The following is an 18928-nucleotide window of genomic DNA, read 5'->3' as shown; positions in this document are numbered from 1 at the left end:
ACCGCTAGCGTCACCCAACGGTGATGTGGTTCAATCTACTGGTAGGACAAGAAATCCTCGCAGGTAGACTCATTTCGCATAAAAATAAAACATTTTTAACTTGAAGTTGTATTTTACGCACTTGAGGCACCTTTCGGTTGCGTCAGAGAGTAATTCTATGCTTTTTTTTTTCTAACGCATCCAAAAATGTGCCCGGTGGCGCTGCTGCGGCGCCGTCTTCGATTCCGTCTTCTTCAACCTCAGCACAGTACGACAAGCGCATCTGGTCGTACTGTGCTGCTGCATTGTTGTTAGGATGTCTCACATGTGCTGTGCTGTGAAGACGTGCATTTATCGTATCTTTTTGATGACTCAACTTGGCTTGGATTGCGGCAGCAGTGCTAAAATAAATGCATAGAATGCGATTGCAGCAAAACAAGTGTTCTGTTATCGTATAATAAGGCTTCATTTAACCGCTAGCGCGCTGAAAGACACTGTTGCATTCATTGCATTCGTGTTCAGCGAAAATAAAGTAATCCTACAGAAATCACATGTGCATTTGGTTTTAATTTTTACCGGCACTACAATCGTCATTGCGTCCACCAACCAGTGTTGTGGGGATGTTTCATGCCAGTGGAAGAAGAACGAACGCACATAGAAAAATTCTGTTTTAGAAATTTCTACTCACTTTCCAGAGAAACCGCTGCAAGGTTGGACACATCAGACGGTACGCTTTCTATTGCAGTACAAAACAGAAAAATGATGAAGGACGGTAGACAGTCCCTTTAATGTTCTACCTCTTTATGCTTTTCTTGATATTTAGTGCACTTTAAAATATTCATCCCCTTGCTCTAGGAACCTTAGCACTGAGGAAATAAGTGCTTATTTTGTTCTACATTGTGTTGTTCAGACTAGCATACATTCGTGTTTACTGTACTATTTAGGGCATTTTCATATGTATAAAGGCATGTTGAAAAATATTAAGATATTGAGGCAAGAGTACTGGCCAAGAAATTATCGTTGTAATCCAATTAGCGATGTGTTTCATTAACTTGGTCCTTTATTTTTTTGACATTTTGTTACTACGAACACAGTGGCTGTATTTCAATAAGGGTCATATACAAAAGCACTCGTGTACATGTGTTTGTGTACACATTGGAAAAATCTTAGGTGGTTCCAAACAAATCCAGATTTTCGTATTTCGGCCCGGTTCATCACAGTAGTGTGGTGTTGCCACCTAAAACCCTTGAACTTGAATTCATCTTCTGTTCAAATGAAAGGCAGTACTTGAGGAACCGGTCTTGTAACCTTTACTGTGTGCAGCTTCAGGGTCAATCACCCAGCCAGAGAGCGGGGATACTGAGAAGCCGCATCGGGGACGCCACCACCGTTGCCCCTTCTGCAGCTACGAGACTGATATTGCGACCAGTATTAAGCGACACGTGAGGATTCATACGGGCGAGCGGCCATTTAAATGCCACCTGTGTCTCCAAGCCTTCAGACAAAAGACCGCATTGAAGGATCACCTGCGCACCCACACAGGAGAGCGACCGTATACGTGTCACCTGTGCCTCTCAAGTTTCTCACATAAGTCTTCGTTGACTGGTCACCTGCACACCCACACGGGCGAGCGACCACACAAGTGCCACCTGTGTCCCCAGAGCTTCTCACTGAAATGCGCACTGATCACGCATATGCGCATCCACACAGGAGAGCGGCCATATCAATGCCCTTCATGCCCCCAGACGTTTAAGCAGGGGTCGCACCTCAGAAGGCACCTTGGTGTGCATGTGCGGCAGTGATAATAGCAATGCGATTTCTACTGTATGAGTTTGTTTTTTCTTTATTTTTTTGTACAGGTTATTTCAGAGCACTGTGGCATTGCTGGTTTATGTAGGACAACATTAAAGTTTTGGGTCTAGTAGGGATAGCACAGCTTTGTTATTAAAGCAAAAGCCTTGGATTATGTGAGTGATGCAAGAATTCATCATATCGTGACGTCAGCATATGACGTCATCGTGACATCACATGATGCAAGATTTGTGACATCGTCCTCAAGTCACTATGGCGCCACATGATGACTTCATCACATGACATCATCACTAGGTCAGAGGTGGGCAGATCTCAGAGGCACTGCAAAACCATGTAAGGTGCAGAGAGCTTCCGATGCCTCTGATCTCAGAGTCAGTGCAAAACCACATAGGGTGGAAAAAGCCTTTGATGTCAAATACAAACGACAGTGAAGCAAGATTACTTTTGCGCCTTCGAGGCATCTTAGGCAAATGCATGTAGAGCCGTAAGTTTTTGTCAATAGAGCATCTACATACATGTAGTAGAATGTAATAGAATGTTGTGAGAATGTTTCGTTATTTCTTAGTCCTTTGTTACAGTGTTCTTCACTAATCATTCAAATATTCTCTATTTTATAAGACCAAAGAAAACCCATGTATTTGTACTGATGAGTGACCATGAAGACATAACACCATTATATACCTCCAAACTGTGTATGTGTACATTTTGTAATAATTTTGGGAGTCTGAATTGGGAATCTACATGCACATTCTTGATGCTTTGTGGCATTTCGTAAGACTGGGACAAGAAGTATTGCAATTGTGGTTATGGGTACACTGCCAGAGAAATCTCGTTGTTGGACGTATCAGTTAATATAGGGTGTGATATGATATTACCTTACTTAAAACATTCCAGCGCTACTTTTGATGAGGACAGGGCAGACCATTTCTATGACGAGACCGGCGTCAAAATTAGCTCTGGAATATTTTAAGAATGTCTCGCCAATTAGACGCGGAATGTGTTCTGATAAGCGAACGATCCTGCAATCAGTACGCTGGGGAATGTCGAAGAAAAGCCGTCAAGAGTGCACACTGCATTGAAGCTCCTAACAAGTGAGAGTGGAGGGGAGTGTGCCGTATGAACTGAAGAAAGTTATGAGCAAGTCTGTGCAGGGGAGGAAAAAGGCTAAGAAAGCATTTATGCTAAGAAAGCATGATTGCATGTGGGTTTTCCAAATTAATGTATTTTTTTGTAGGAAAGTCGTGTATGCAGATTCATAACACGGATGGATACCTTGGTAACAGTGTCTGATCTCGGCACCATTTTCAAGATTTTTAAGAACCGATTACCTTGGAATCTATTACCTTGAAATCTCCATCTCATGCATTGGAAATTTCTTTTAAATTTGTGAATGCAATAGATCCAATCCTGTGCCATGATTTTGTAATAACGAGTGGCCTTTTGCTGAAGGACACGTTGTAACACGATCATATCGCTTTAGGCTTGCGTGGTACTTTTCTTATACATTGCTCTTCAAATGCAAGTTAACAGGCTGGTAAAAATTTGCGGTTTTTTTTTTGCGGCATGTTACTTTTCATTAAGTACTGTGCTTTTCTTTCTACTGTGTTCCTGCTGCTTTCTGTTGTGTTTCTTGGTGAAGGACAAATTGTGGTCTTTTTATTTTAGGTTCATACTTTCGTTGCCTCCAAGTTCCGTATCATTTTTATTAGCCCTTTTGCATACAAGCACTTTGCACCGATCAACCATTTGTGATGTGATCACTGCCGTATGTTTTGTCACTGAATAAATTATATTGTTATGAGAATATTATGAATCCTTCATATTTCATTGCTCACGCTAAACGTGTATCAAATCATTAGCATTTTATAATGCTGAATGTTGCACTGGAAGTCAAGTGATAGCACTAATTTGGTCATTTGCTATTGCCATTGTATTGTAGGCAGTTGCTGTGATGAGTTTTCTCAGTTGTAGTTTTTGTTGTAGGAATGCTGTGATCCATATAGCTTGTTTTACGCACCCGTAGTCGACATTACTTTAGTCAAATCAGGGTATGAGACGCACTGTCTTGAAGAATTAAAGGTTGTTTATGCAGGAATAACTACCTCAGACAGGCTGGCTGACATTAGGTTGGGTAAACCTATCTCCGTTGCAGGTACCTCATCATCCTTGATGTGTTAGTTATGATAGGGTTAGTCATTGACCTCACGTCACGGGGTGTCTGTGTCGGTACTTGTGATCTGCAAGAGAAAAAAAATGAGGCGATTGGCGTGCTCATTTCATGCCCGTGTGGATGGTGGTAGGCAAATAAGTGTTTAGAAAGAATGAACCTGTATTGGCAAAATATTTAACTGAACAGTATGAAGTCAAGAAGTCAGTTGGCATGTGTGATTGCTGTTGAGAATGGGCAAGGGTTATTGTAAATTACTGGAAGAGACTTTTGTTGTGAAGTAACAGTCAAAACCTGTTATAGCATTGCAGTCTTTACATGAAAATATAGCATTGTCACGTTTACATTGGTATATGCCTCATGTTTTTAAAATCACTGACACTAATATTTGCAAAAGGTGCATGCTTTAAATATTTCTTTAAAAGCATAATTTGTTTGAACTGCCTTATGCAACAGATTTATTCTTCCTGTGTGTATTGCTGCATCTCTCTAAATAGACAACCCTTGCTGAGGTATAAAACTACAAATTTTATTTTGTGTTTGGTTTAACCCACTTTCCAGTTAGTTGGCAAAATAGAAATCTTGAAGTTCATGCAATGGTTGAAGCTGTCCCTAAGAAGAAAAAAAACAACAAAGAGCTAGGACAACTGCTAGAAGCCTCGTATGCGGAGGAAAGGATAGTTTATTTAAATCACAGTTTTCCGAGCTATAACTCTTCGGACTTTCAATTTCTTCAACAGCCAGAGGCAGCTGGCTTGTTTTGGGTGTACCTGGTGTAGAATCATTTGGAACGCGTCTTACGGTTAATCCGGTCGAACTGTCATCGAAATGTTTCTTTTCTTGTGCGTTCGCGCGATAGTTGGGACAGTCTGAACAGTGGATGGAGCACTGCCAAAGCCAGTGCGCGAAAAGCAAATTGCGTGAGCAGCCAAAAGCTAACTATGCACGTATGTACAAATATCTGGTAGGAAAGGGCGAAACATTCCTCCTCTCTTCTTGGCTACTTCCACGATCCGAAACGAGCTGCGGTGTTCTAGCGCTGCAATGAAACCGAAACCAAAACTATAAAAATTGATGCGTCGTTGCCTTGTTTCCTTTTGATTCTCGACTCTGTGGCAGCTGTGACAAGTTTCTTAACTGTTTCATCAGCTGGTGAACAGTGCCACTGTTGTGCAGTCGCTTATTTTCTTCATAAATTTTTTCATGAACTTTTTCTTTACACGTTTCTTGGTTAAAGAAAAGAATTTAAAATATGTAAACTTTATAGCGATTTATGCCAAGCAACCTAAGTAGTGCTGTAAAAATACAGCAGAAAGGATGGATGGATGGATGCTATGAGCGTCCCCTTTATAACGGGGCGGTGACATGTCTGCCACCATGCTCGAAGAAAAAGGAAAAACTTCCTTGTTTCATGCTGGCCTAATACCTTGTCTACATTGATTAAATCTATCTTATTATACCAAAAATATTTATAAATTCACGGTCTATCTCTCTGCCTCTTAAAGCAGAATGACCTTATTCCCCCCCCCCCCCATTATTTATTTTTGTACTTTATCTCTACTCTTCTTCCACCAATTAATACTCTAACCGTCTCTTACTTATTTCTATCGCGGACGTGTTCAGCTTTCCATTGTTGTCCCTAAAACCCAAGGCTTCCTCTAGACTCGTGCCCACACGTATACCTGGGTGAATATCGCCACATTCAATCAGTACATGTTCCATCGTTTCCCTAGTTCCCCCGCAGCATGTACAGTGTTCGTCTTCGTTACTGAATCTCGCTTTATAGCTTCGCGTTCTAAGGCAGCCCGACCTTGCTTCAAACAGTAAAGCGCTTCCCCTTGAATTATCATAAAACCTTTCCCTCCTTATTTCGTTTTTTCCCTTTCGGTAGTTACTCAGAGCCGGCTTCTTTTCCATCGCTGTCATCCAATAAGTCCTCTCCGCCTCCCTGACCTTCCGCTTAATGCTCCCTGTTGCCATATCGCCCGCACTGCTAGCCGTATATTTACTGGTGAGCCTCCTAGTTCTCTTTCTCCACTGCGTGTCAACGCTTTTTCTATACAAATACCTGAAAACCTTGTCTGCCCATCTACTCTTCTTCATTTTCCTCAGCCTCTCTTCGAATCTCATTTTGCTCTGAGCTTCCCTCACTTCAAAGCCTGTCCATCCCATATCACCCTTTACAGCCTCAATTGTCGTCTTCCCGTGAGCGCCCAACGCGAGGCGGCCCACCGTCCTTTGATTTACATCCAATCCTGATTGTACCTCTGACTTCATGCAAACCACTGAGTTCCCAAATGTAAGCCCCGGGACCATCACACCCTTCCACAGCCCTCGAAGCACCTCGTACCTATTGTATCCCCATAAAGCTCTGTGCTTCATAATTGCAGCATTCCTCTTTCCCTTTGCTACCACTGCTTTCTCTTGTACCTCCATATATCTATCCCCCTCATTTACCCATACTCCGAGGTACTTGTACTCGCTTACCCTCGGTATTTTTTGGCCCTGTATGAAGACCGCATGGTCTTCGTGATCATTGAATACCATCAATCCACATTTGGTTGCACTAAATCCTAGTCCTAGAGCCTCACATTCCCTTCCGCATATATCTGCCAGTCGCTGTATATCATCTTGACTGTCCGCAAATAAGACAATATCATCAGCATAAAATAGACCTGGAAGCTTCTGCTCAACCATCGTGCCGACCTGTTTGTGTGACAAATTAAATCCAATGTTGCTACCTTCTAGCGCTTTTTCCATCCTCACCATGTACAGCATGAATAACAGCGGGGACAAAGGACATCCCTGTCTCAGCCCCTTGCTAATTTCAACGCTGTCCTTGCTACTTATTCCTTCCCATTCTATACAAACTGTATTTTCTCGGTACATTTCCCTCAAAAGCTGTATACAGTCGTCCCCTATGCCCACTTCTTTCAATATATCCCACAAAATTTCCTGCTTAACGTTGTCATACGCTCCGGTGATATCTAGATAAGCTATGTATAAGGGCCTGTTTTCTATTTTCGATATTTCTATACACTGGGTAAGAACAAACAGATTATCGTCTAACCGCCTGTCGATTCGAAATCCATTCTGAAGTTCTCCCAAAATATCATTTTGTTCTACCCACGCTTCTATTTTTAATTTTACTGCCTGCATCGCCAACCTGTATAGCACCGATGTAATGGTTAGCGGTCTATACGAGCGAATGTTATCCTTTTCTCCCCTGCCTTTATAGATTAAGTTCATTCTACTTTTTCGCCAACTGTCTGGTATTTCCCGCTCCTGTAAGCACTTTTCTACGGCTTTCAGCAGTGCTTCTTTAGTGTTATGTCCGAGTTCGTTAATGAGGCTGACGGGAACCCCATCTAAGCCCGGAGTAGTGCGCTTAGGAATTTTTCCTTCGGCCTTCTTCCAATTGAAATTCTCTAGTACTACATCTTCGTCAGTTGCACTCCTTTGCGTACTATTACCTACCGGGGGAATCCCCTGGGTGACCTTTTTAAACGAATCGGCTGTTATCTTTCGGATGTAACCTAGCGCTTCATGCCCTTCCAATTGATTTCCTCCTTCATCTACCAAACGTTGTTGCATTGTGACAGACTTCCTACCTAGCGCTTTTAGGTGGCTCCAAAATATCCTAGGCGCGGCCTTCTTCTTTTCGCGAATCTCTGTCATCCAGCGTTCACTTTCACCTTTAATTTTTGCCTCGACTAATTTCTGCACGATGGATTTTTGCTCTAAATATATTTCCCATATTTGGTTGACTTCGTCCTGTGGCCGCTTCTCTTTTTTTGCCTGTCTGTGCTCCCGTGATGCCTCACGTCGCTTCTCGATCGCCTCCCGGATTTCTTTGTTCCACCAACTTTTTGGCTTTCTCTTTCCTTTCCAACAAATAGTTTTCTTCCCTTTTTCCATTTCTTTTGTGATTATATGCAGCAGCTCACTATACTTCCAGTCTTTGCCTGGCAGTTCGTCTACTTTTTCTTCGACTCTTGCGGCTACATTCGTTATTTGTTTGTCATTTAGATACAAGCTGCCAAATTTTGATTCTATGTTCTTATTTTCAGTTTTATATCCCATTTGTAATATTATGCGTTTATGATCACTACCCAAGCTGTTAATGCCTTCCTCGTCTATTCTCATCTCTCTAAGTTTGTCATATATTCCTTCTGTCATGAGACAATAATCAATGCTCGATTGCCTGTTTCCGACTTCCCACGTGATCTGCCCCTCACACTTCGGCCCCACGTTAACTATCTCAAGACTATGTTGCTCGCAGAGATCTACCAATAACTTGCCATTGGTGTCTGAATATCTGTCAAGGTCACGAATGTGAGCGTTCATGTCCCCTAGAAGGATTATTTCGGCATCATGACCAAATTCTTTAATATCGGTGCTTATGCATTTCACTATCTCCAGATTCTTTTCTCTGCAGTTATTCCCCGTCCACAAGTATGCTACACCTAGCCACGTTTTCTTTCCACCTACTGTGCCCGAAACCCAAAGGTGCTCTGAACACGTCTGCTTCACTCTATCCCATTTTGTTCTGCTATGAATTAGCATTCCAACACCCCCACCTCTCCTTTCTGATGTGATCCTGTTACATCCTTCCCAAATATAATTGTCAATATGTGGTGGCTCTTCCAAGTCTCTAAGGTGTGTTTCTGTAATCGCATAAACACCTATCTGTTCCTTGTTTAACTGTCCCTCAATCATTAACCATTTTTCCTTTTTTCTGCCACCCTGCATGTTAATGTAACTAATTGCAACACGCGCCTTCTCCCTTCTTTTAACTTTTCTCTGGTTTTTCGCTATACTGCCTGTCAAAGAGTCCCCCTGGTTGTTTTCCTCATTACAAGCTACCCTGGGCACCGAAGGGCCCGCGTGCCCCCCAAAAAAGCTACTGCGCGTCCCGCAAGTCGCCAACCCAACTCATGACCAAGCCTCCTATCGAAGTGTATTCCGTCTCTTTGAAAACCACCCCACCTGTGCACCTCTCTGTTTATTTCCACTACCTCGATGCCTTTCTTTCGACTCATATGCCATATCTCTTTGTTTGCGTCGACAACCGCTCTTTGCAGGTTGACGTCACGCACCGGTACCTCCGGTATTGTGCATACCACTATCTGCACCTGAGGGGAAATGGCGCGCATGTCATCTACCCCTTTCGCTAATGTGGTCGCTAGTTCGGCTGATTCTTCATTCAAGACGTCGTTTAGACCTCCCGCGATTATCACGAGGTTACGTCCATTAGCCTTAGTTGCGAGTTTTGCGCTAGCTTGTCTCATCACTGATCCCATCCCATGTCCCGGGAACTTCCCTATTAAAACTCGTGAAAGAATTGGATCTGCAAACGCCACCTACCGTGCTACCGAGCGTTTGGCGCAACGTACGTTGGTTTGGCGCGCGCTCACCTCAGCCGATACGATGACATGCCGAGCCTGCGGCCAAGCCAAAACGTTGTGTGTGTGCAGTGCCTCCTCTGGTGTGTGTCGTCTTAGCGCGCGCTTTGTCAAATCTAGATGTTTCACGTAAGCCTGCTTACACGGTGTTTGTTTGGTCTAGTGTGCTTGCGCGACGACAACGCGAATACTGTGTTCAGCGTGCACCAGATTAAGAAGTTCTCAGCCATAAATGTCTTGGATTTCGACTCTACAAAGTGGCACCATGAATAAGGGCAAGACGAGCAACAATGTTACTTCAAGGCCCGTGTGCTCCGATTGTTTGGCGAGTTGAGTGTGCATGGTATTTACTCCTATTTAGTATTTGTGTGATGTCACCTTTCTTTTTGTATTCAAACTTGGAACGAAGCCGAAAGGCCTGGGAAACAAGTCCTTCGTCCTCTGTCTCCGGTATTTGTATTTGATGACAGCGAGCCCAGCGACGCCTCGATTGCAAGTCCACACGCTCTAATAGAGGTTGAATGATTGAGCGCATGTATTATTGCAGTTCGTTGTTGTGTTTGTCCGTACGCACAAACAGTGATTCCACTCCTGCGCCGACTGCGCCAAAGTGCGCCAAATTGTATTTACTGCCGCCATCCTGATAATATCGACGAAAATTGCGCCAAACTGCGTCAGAGTGTAGGGTTTGCGGGTGTCTATCACCGGCAATCGCACCGCTGGCGCGTCAAAACATCTTGGGGCCGTCAAAGTTACAACCACGGGCCAAGAATTATTCCGCCGTATAAACAGCGCTCGCGCATGCGTGCCGAGTAAGCCATGACGCCATGCACGGTGCCGACGCAGCTTCTGTTCTGCAATTCGGCTTGACAGCAAAACGCGCTCTTCGCAGAGGCTCGTGACGTCTAGGCGAGAAGTGTGGCGGCGATTCATCGGCGGGCGTCGTCTGTTCCAGAAACGCTGCTTATAGCTCGCTGCAAGCGTCGCACGGCACATAATAAAAGCGATGTTCAGTAATAACCACACGCGTGCCGCTAAAATGTCTGTCACTTCTGTTTCTGGTCATCGCGAAGTGAAATAGGGAATCACTAGCAATAGAATATATGGAACAATATCGAATTTTCCGTGCTTCGCGTCTATGGAAGAGCGCGTGAACGGTGGGACAGCATTGACACTTTTCCTCAGGTATACTTTATCCATGGCTCTTCATCCGGAAGAACTTTTTCGTAATTCCTTCCACCAGCACATCCGGGTTTGCAATCTGCGGTAAATACTCCTTAAAAGGCCCTGCCTTTTCGAGCTCGTGAGTGCTAGGGTGCCAATTCCATTTTTTTTTCTCGCATTTTTTTAAGTCAGTTTCACCGCAAGGGTGAAGCAATGGATACGATAGCAACGATCCGATCTCGCGTAACTCTACAAAACGCTGGTGTAAGAGAATACGGCCGCTCCAGGGAGATATGCTCTTTCCGCACAGTCTGTTCGCGTTGAGAGCGCAGCACGTAGAAGGGTGTACGAGCCGCCCGCGCATGGCTGCCGATAGCGACCGCGCCCTTAGAATCAAAGTTCAAAGTTGCTGCTCTAGCGACCCCCCCCCTCCCCTCGCGTCTTTTCATGCGCGTTCAAGAGGGGTGGGGCGTTTCCTCTCTGCTGCGACGGCAGGCCTACCGAGCGGGGTGATGTTATTGTATGCGCCCTCCGAGCGACGGAGAGGGCCGGCTCGTTTGATCTCTGCTTCAGCCTCGTTCGTCGGCCCCGCTCGCGCGCTTTTACTCCCGGTAGAACATACGATGCGCGGGGGGATGCTATCAATTCGGACTTTATACGGGACATGACGGCAAAAGCCCGTCGAGAGTGTCCATATAATTGCTATCGCAACAAAATGTAATCTCATTAATAAAAACATGTCTCCTGGTCGGAGCAGCCGCAATTCCGTTTTAATATGCGCAGCTGTCAGCAGCGGGCCCGTCACTGACAGCCCACTGTGTAGCGGCTACACCATGTTACACGTCGGCTGCTCGCTGTCCAGGGTCAATAGCTCACGGTTAAAAAAACTCAGTTTCGCTTTAGGGCGAAGCAGTGAATGCGATACCAACCAATTGTATTGTTGTACGAAGTAAGGCTAGCAGCTAACTCTTTTGGATCCGAGCTCGCGTAACTCAACAAAACGCTGATTTAAGGGAATAGGGCCGCTCCAGGAACCGAAGCGGTTTTCGTGCTGTGAGTTCTCTAAACGCGAAGTAAGTGTTGTGAGCACAGCAAGTTTACGAGCCGTTTGCTGATGCCTCAAGATAGCGCGCGTGCCAGTGAATGCACCCTTCGAGCGGTGCAGTCCTCCCCACCCTGGCGTCCCTTCATGCTCCTTACGAAAGACGGGCGGGGCGTTTCCTCTCTGTCTGATGAGCAATCGACGGCAGGCCCGCACCGGGAAAATGTTATTGCATGCGCTCTCCGTGCGATGGAGACAGCCGGCTCGTTTAATCTCCACGTCAGCCGCGTTCGTCGACAGTGCTCGCGTGCTTTTACGCGCGGGTAAAATGGGCGGGGTGATGTTATCAATTTGGACTTTATACGAAAAATTACGGCAACGGCGTTGGAAAAAACCCGTCGAGAGTGTCCATATAATTGCTATCACAATAAAAAAAAAATGAGGAGCCATTCCACTCTGTGAAGTGGATAAGTGAAGCTGTTTCGCGCACGGCATAGAGGTGACATGATGGAGGACAGTTTGGCATGTAAGGCCAGGTTGTTAAGGGCCAGGCTGTTAACGTTCAATACGCCATATTAATACGAAAGCCTTAGATCTATGCTTCATCAAACACGAAAATTGACCGTCGGCGGCGTCAATCGATCTGTGCAAAAAACAATCATCACTTCATGGCATCATCATGGCGTCATAGATCGTAATGTCCAGGGACGTAGCCAAGGGGGGGGGGTTCAAACCCCCTCCCCTGAAAACTTTCAATTTTACTTGCGTATATATACACGCACACATACAAACGCATGCACGAACATACATAAAGTATGGTTGAAACCACCCCCCCCTTAAAAAAATTTCTGGCTACGCCTGGTAATGTCATAATGATCGGTGTGCCGATCATGGAGGCAGTGAAAAACCATGTGAGGTGCAGAATCAAAGCTTGCAGAAAGGGAGGGGGATGATCAACACATTGATTGAGAAGAAAAAGAACCCGGCTTTCGCTTTGCTGTCGTCTTAGGGGAATGCATTAGGGACAGTGGGACTCTAGCATTGAGGCACTGTTGTACGTCACGGCGTTTGTCTACCACGTCTGTGATAACCAGGTAGATGTATTTAGAGTGTTATTTCATAAAGTACAATTTTATTGATCCGGTATTCTGTTTATTTGCTAGTGTCGAAAATAATCACCGAAGAGGTTAATCCAGAACACTAAACTGCATGAGCCCTTCTTTTTGCATTATTGAGTGAAATATGGAGTTCTCCTGAGATTATTTTTTCCATGAGATTTGCAATGAATCAAAATATTTCTAGATCTTCATAAGAGCCCCATAATAATTATTCAGGTGCTTGAATGTTAGTTGCTTCTCTAGTGCACTGCAAGATGTCAAATTAGCTGCTCCAGAGTGCTCCCAGATGCAAAATTATCTGCTCCAAAGTGCTCCAAAATGAAAATGTTTGCTGCTCCAAAGTGCTCCAAAATGGAAATTTCGCTGCTCTAAAAATTGCTCCAAATCAGAAGTCCTCGGTAGCATCACTGGCACAAAAAAAAAACCTAGCATAGATTAGAGGTGAGGGACAGGCGCCCTGCTTGTGAGTGCAGTTGGAGTCTCGCGAACCCTCTGTAAGTATGTACAACGTGCTTGTTGAGCCAAAAACGCGTTTATCGCCTCATAATAAAACGCTCTAGTCGATGCGGTTTGTGTGTTGTAGTGCATGCCAATCGGCTTATTATATTTGTTCGACATAACGTCACAAGAAACACATGAAGGCCACATGATAATTCATTATACAAAATGTTTATAGCATATGTACTACACTGGCGTGATTTATTAATCCTGTTGGCTTAATTGCATAAGCATGTAACATGCAGCATGTGTGTTATACCCAACTCATTGCAACCTGACTGCTGTGTTGGGCTTGCAACGGTATAGAATGTAGGCTGCCTTTACTACAGTCTTACATATTACTGATTGCCTCATCGTGAATCTACCCTAGCTTAATTTACTTCATGCCATCTTTAAGTTGAGATTTAGTGGCATGCTCTAGGTATGATAGTCGCACCACCGTCGTGAAAAAGAGCACGTCACAGATTGTAAGTGATTTTTGAGTTTGCTGTAATCTAAGGACGAGTTTCCAGTTCATTATTGGGTACAGCTCAAAGAACACGGGACGCAAGCATGTAAATGGGATAAGGCGCTGCTTAATTTTTTTTTTTTCATTTTGCCCCTTTCTTTTCCTTCCTTTGTTGCCGCAACATTTTGCCGATATACTGTTTTCTTTCACGCAGTAAGCCACAGTTGGGTGTCTAATATTTCACTCAGTTTTTGCTATAGCTGAGCTCCTGCTACATTGTGAACATGTCCGGTGAATGAAGGTCAAGATAATTTCTCACTGTGCCCCCTAATTTCTACCCATTGCTTTAAAAGTAAACTTTAGTTAAAGATGTGTTACTGTTTTCTGATTTCATGGCTCTGTTTATTTACAGAATTTTTCAGGCACTTCCTCAAGTTCGGATGCGGCAGTCCAGAAGAAATTGATGCAAGACATAGTTGCCTTGGCAAAATCGTCGCCCGCAAGACATCATCAAGGGCCCGAGGAAGCATTTGTAGTTTTTATTATGACAATATATTCGAACATATGCCTCATTCATCCACTGTGATTATCATTGCAGGGGCGCTGCCACATTGTGGACCTTCCGCATGACGACAAGGCAGCCATAAAACACTTATGCAAGACTAATTCTAACGGGGTAATGGCTGAGAAATAGGCAAATATGTACAGAACTAATACATTACCAATAGGCAAATACAAAACCAATACAATGCCAGTAGGCAAATACAGATACAAAACCAATAGGCCAATATAGTTCCATTTGGCTAATAGAGAACCAATATAGTTCCAATAAGCTGATACAGAACCAATAGCCAAATACTGTTCTAATATGCCTATACAGAACAACTAGACTAATAGGTGTCAGTAACCTAATAGACTATTGGTTTTTCTATTGGGAATTTTCGCTAGGGATTCGAAGGAGATTTCAGTTCTGGGCCCTCGAGCTTCGAACAAGGACCATTCGACATCGCCCCATCATCTGTAGCAACAATGCCTCTGGTGGTCGGCACTGGCTTTGCCTCGGTGGTCTTTCCTTCCAGCGTTGCAACTTGTCTGGACACTTTTGCGAGGATATCTCTGGAGGATGGCATTCGCTGTAGATAATGGTCGTTGCACGCTTAGCAGAAAATTCCTTCGCCGTAGTTTGGCACGCTGGTCTTCATCAAAATTTGCATGCTGGCCATACAAACACTTGCACAACGAAGAATGCGTGTGGGCTCAGACAGGCTCTGGAGCGTGGTTGCGATTCGACATTGCAGCGTCTGCCATGCTGTTATCGCAAATCTGCAGTTCTGTGGTAACTAGGACAAAATGTGATCACGCTGGTGGTTCCGTAGCGCATCCGTTTGTGTGAGCGCCACCATAAGTGCACCCTACGCCGAAGTCGGTAAAGTCTTCCGAAGGTATCTTGCTGCTTCAGTCACGCTGGTCGCCGTCGCCAGTTATATTTGATGTCATGATGTCGTGTTTCATTCCATGAGTATGCGACATGAAAAGCACTACCGCACCATCTTGCTGTGTAGCCTTGCTCAGTATGTTTTAGACAGGTGCAGATGTGTAGCTCAGCATTAAAGTGTGATTTCAGAAAATAGCTCATGTAGAAGGTGCATGGTTAGCTTGCATGGGATAAAGAAACTTTTATTTTTTTTTATTTTAGTGATACAGGTGTAGTAAGTATTCTGAACACAAATAACCGCCATAAAATCCCAAACTGGTTTTAATATAAGCATGCCTAGCTTACAAATGGAATTCACTTCTTAAATGCATTTTGTATAGCAGCAGGGCCTGCTTTACTTCTGACATTGTCCACTGTTGCTAATATCTTATTCCCCTCTTTCTCTCCTTAGGTACATGCCACCGAATATCAGAGGACTCTGAGGCCACTTGGATTTATTATGTCACATCATGAACATATGCTTTCTATCTTCTTTGAAGATTTCATTTAGTTAAAATATGCATCCTTTTGCTCTAGGAACCTTAGCACTGAGGAAATAAGTGCTTATTTTGTTCTACATTGTGTTGTTCAGCCTAGCATACACTCTTGTTTAGTGCACTGTTTAGGGCATTCTCATATGTATAGAGGGATGTTGAAAAATATTAAGATATTGAGGCAAGAGTACTGGGCAAGAAATTATCGTTGTAATCCATGTAGCAATGTGTTTCATTAACTTGGTCCTTTAGCATATATATGTGTGTGTAGAGCTAATGTGAAATGTTGAACAGTGTGCTTTGTTCCTAAATACGCCGTGAAGCCGTTTACAGGACAGTGAAAGAGTCTGTGTCAGTCAGTGTTAGTCTCTTTTAATTTTTTATTTGACATTTTGTTACTACGAGTGCAGTGGCTGTATTTCAATAAGGGTCATATACAAAAACACTCGTGTACTTGTGTTTATGTACGCATTGGAAAAATCCTAGGTGGTTCCAAACAAATCCAAATTTTCGTACTTTGGCCCAGTTCATGACAGTAGTGTGGTGTTGCCACGTAAAACCCTTGAACTTGAATTCATTTTCTGTTCAATTGAAAGGCAGTACTTGAGTAACCGGTCTTGTAACCTTTGAAGGATCACCTGCACACCCACACAGGAGAGCGACCGTATGCGTGTCACCTGTGCCCCTCAAGCTTCTCACATAAGTCTTCGTTGAATGGTCACCTGCACACCCACACGGGCAAGCGACCACACAAGTGCCACCTGTGCCCCCAGAGCTTCTCACTGAAGTGCTCACTGAACGAGCATGTGCGCATCCACACTGGCGAACGACCATATCAGTGCCCTTCATGCGCCCAGACGTTTAGGCAGAGGTCACACCTCAGAAAACACCTGCGTGTGCATGAGCGCCAGTGATGCAATGGAATTTCTCCTGTACGAGCTTTTTTTTGTTAAAGGGGTCATGAACCACTTTTCCAAGTAATTCTAATGACCTCAGTATCGGAGTTTACTGCCTCCCCAATCGCTTGCTGCAAGAATTTCTCGAATCCGTCAAGAACGAGCGGAGTTACAGGGGTTTGGTGCATGCTCTCAGCGCTTTCTCTCTTTTCTCGTCCCGACAAGCGCACTGGAAGCTACACAGGGAGGGATGGCACGGGCGAAAGAAGTTACGTCAGTGCGCGTCGTGAAACGTGATCGCCCTCCCGCTGTGATTGGCGTGGGCGTGTGTGGCTGCCGTCTAAAGTTAGCAGACTGTGGTGGTCGGCGCCGGCAAGTGGCGGCACCCAGTGGCAAGAAACGCATCTCATCTGAACGCCGCTCTCGATTTACGTTGGCTATCGGCCAGTGAGGACGCTGTGTCTCTTGCGATGCGGAGAAACAGATACGCGACGTCAACTGACAGGCGCTCCGCCCACCAACGAGAGTGAGAACCCACCTCTGTTTGAAAAGAGGGCGCCTGAGAAAGCAGCAACTCCGTGCTGCGCTTGCAGCCTTCACACGGCGCGCACGACTGCAGTATTTGGCTAAGCAGTTCATAGCCATGTCAGCTTTCCGCAGGATGTGTTTTTTTCAACAAGCCCAAGGGGTGCTTCATGACCCCTTTAAAGGCACATTTTGGAGGTTATTCCAGAGTACTGTGGTGCTGCTGGGTTACGTATGACCGCATTAAACCTTATTGTCACCAGAGGATCTGTATGTATGTAGTAGCATGTAGCGAGAATGTTTCATTATTTGTTATTGCTTCATTAAAGTGTTCTTGACTAACCATTCAAATGTTTTGTAGGTAATAAGGTCAGTGAAATCCCTTGTATTTGTACTGGTGAGTTATAAAGGCGTATTGCCGCCATTCCACCAGGCTGTGTAGGTGTACATTTTGTAGTAATATTGAGAGCCTGATTTGGGAATTTACATACATGTGCTTTATGCTTAGTGGCATTATGGAAAATTGGGTAGAAGCGTAACTGCAGTTGCAGTTATTGGGATGCTCCTAATGCAGTCTTGTCATTGCTGTAGCGAGTTCACACGAAGTGCGATTGTGATACACTCCTATCACGCTCTGCACATGGTATGGGATATTGAAGAAAGGATTTCGAGAGTTCACACAGCCGTCACACTTCTTAGTGAGGTACAGAAGGGTGTGTTTTGTATGAATGGAGGAAAGCTATGAGCACGTCTGTGCAAGGAATGGTGGAGGCAAACGAATTCGCAGCATGTGATGATGGGGTTGTGAATAATTAAGCATTTTTTGCCTCTGTGTCTTCTCACACTAACAACAGTCATGCAAGCCAGTACATGAATCCCACTTTGCAAACAGTATGTGCCCATTCTAAGGGCTGCACAAGCCAAGATTGCTGGTCGTTTCATGCGCACTTCACGAAGACCGTCTGATCTCTGTGTGCAGCTTGTGATAGCCCAGAAAAGAGACATTCTCTGCTATGCATTTGCTCATTTTTCTTCGTCTTGTTCATCATGCGATCATTGTGGAAGCCAGTCTTCGCAGCTATTGAGTGATGTCCGTGTTTGTTTTCCTGTGCAAGAACCAGCCAAGGTCTTTAATTTAATTACTATTGAAATGATTTCTGCAGTATATAAGTCCAGTAAACCTCTAAACCTCATTTTGTCTGCCACTTTAGTAGATTGCTGCTTCTATTAATGCTTTGTGTTTTCCTTAGAACAGTGATTCTTTCTATGCTCTCATTTGTTGAACTTCAGAATGGCTTCACAGAATGTTCCAGTGCAACATGACTAACTTAGCTGTCATATTTAAATGTAGGTGAGGCCACCTGCATTGAATACTGCAGGATTTTATTTTACTAAGATCCCTGCATGACGTAGTATCTACAACCATGTGATATTACTTTGTGCTTGCAGTGCATTTAAGAGCACTAATTCGTTAACCATATCTTTTGTGGGGTTATGTCGATATACTCAATCGTAGTAAATGCCTGATGTTAGATCTCTCCCTGAAACATTTTCTTCACTTTGTTAACATTCTTGAAATGATGTTTACATGCAAAGAGTTCATAAATGTTAACTTGCATGTTACATGTAAATGGTCCCGCGTACATGTTCAATAAAAAAGCGTAATTACATTTGGATTTTTTTTTTTCAAGTTTCAGTTTAGTTTTTTTTTGTAGGAAAGTTCTTTGCTGATCGGAATTTCAACATGGATGCCTTGGTGATTCTGCTGCAGCCAAGCATTACTATTAAGTTTTTAAGACCATTAAACAAATTACACCATCTCCCGCTAAAGGGAACCATGTGTGGATGCGAAGCAGCGGGGAGATGGTTCGCTTGAGCGGGAGATGGTGTAATTCTTTTGGGAACT

At 44.1% G+C, this 18928-nt stretch overlaps 1 protein-coding gene across 1 annotated transcript in view; it reads left to right on the top strand.

Moving 5' to 3' along the window:
* LOC125756395 (zinc finger protein 879-like) overlaps nt 1-18928 on the top strand; it is a 53133-nt gene that overhangs the window by 8389 nt on the left and 25816 nt on the right. Inside the window, exon 3 of the mRNA XM_049411099.1 lies at nt 1303-2580. Coding sequence (XP_049267056.1) covers nt 1303-1781 — 479 coding nt within the window. The 3' untranslated portion in view covers nt 1782-2580. The remainder of the gene's footprint in view (nt 1-1302; nt 2581-18928) is intronic.

The sequence above is a fragment of the Rhipicephalus sanguineus genome, chromosome 11, assembly GCF_013339695.2.
Source record: "Rhipicephalus sanguineus isolate Rsan-2018 chromosome 11, BIME_Rsan_1.4, whole genome shotgun sequence".
NCBI lineage: Eukaryota > Metazoa > Arthropoda > Arachnida > Ixodida > Ixodidae > Rhipicephalus > Rhipicephalus sanguineus.
The sequence above is the reverse complement of the archived record's forward strand: the minus strand, read 5'-3'. Positions and strand labels throughout refer to the sequence as shown.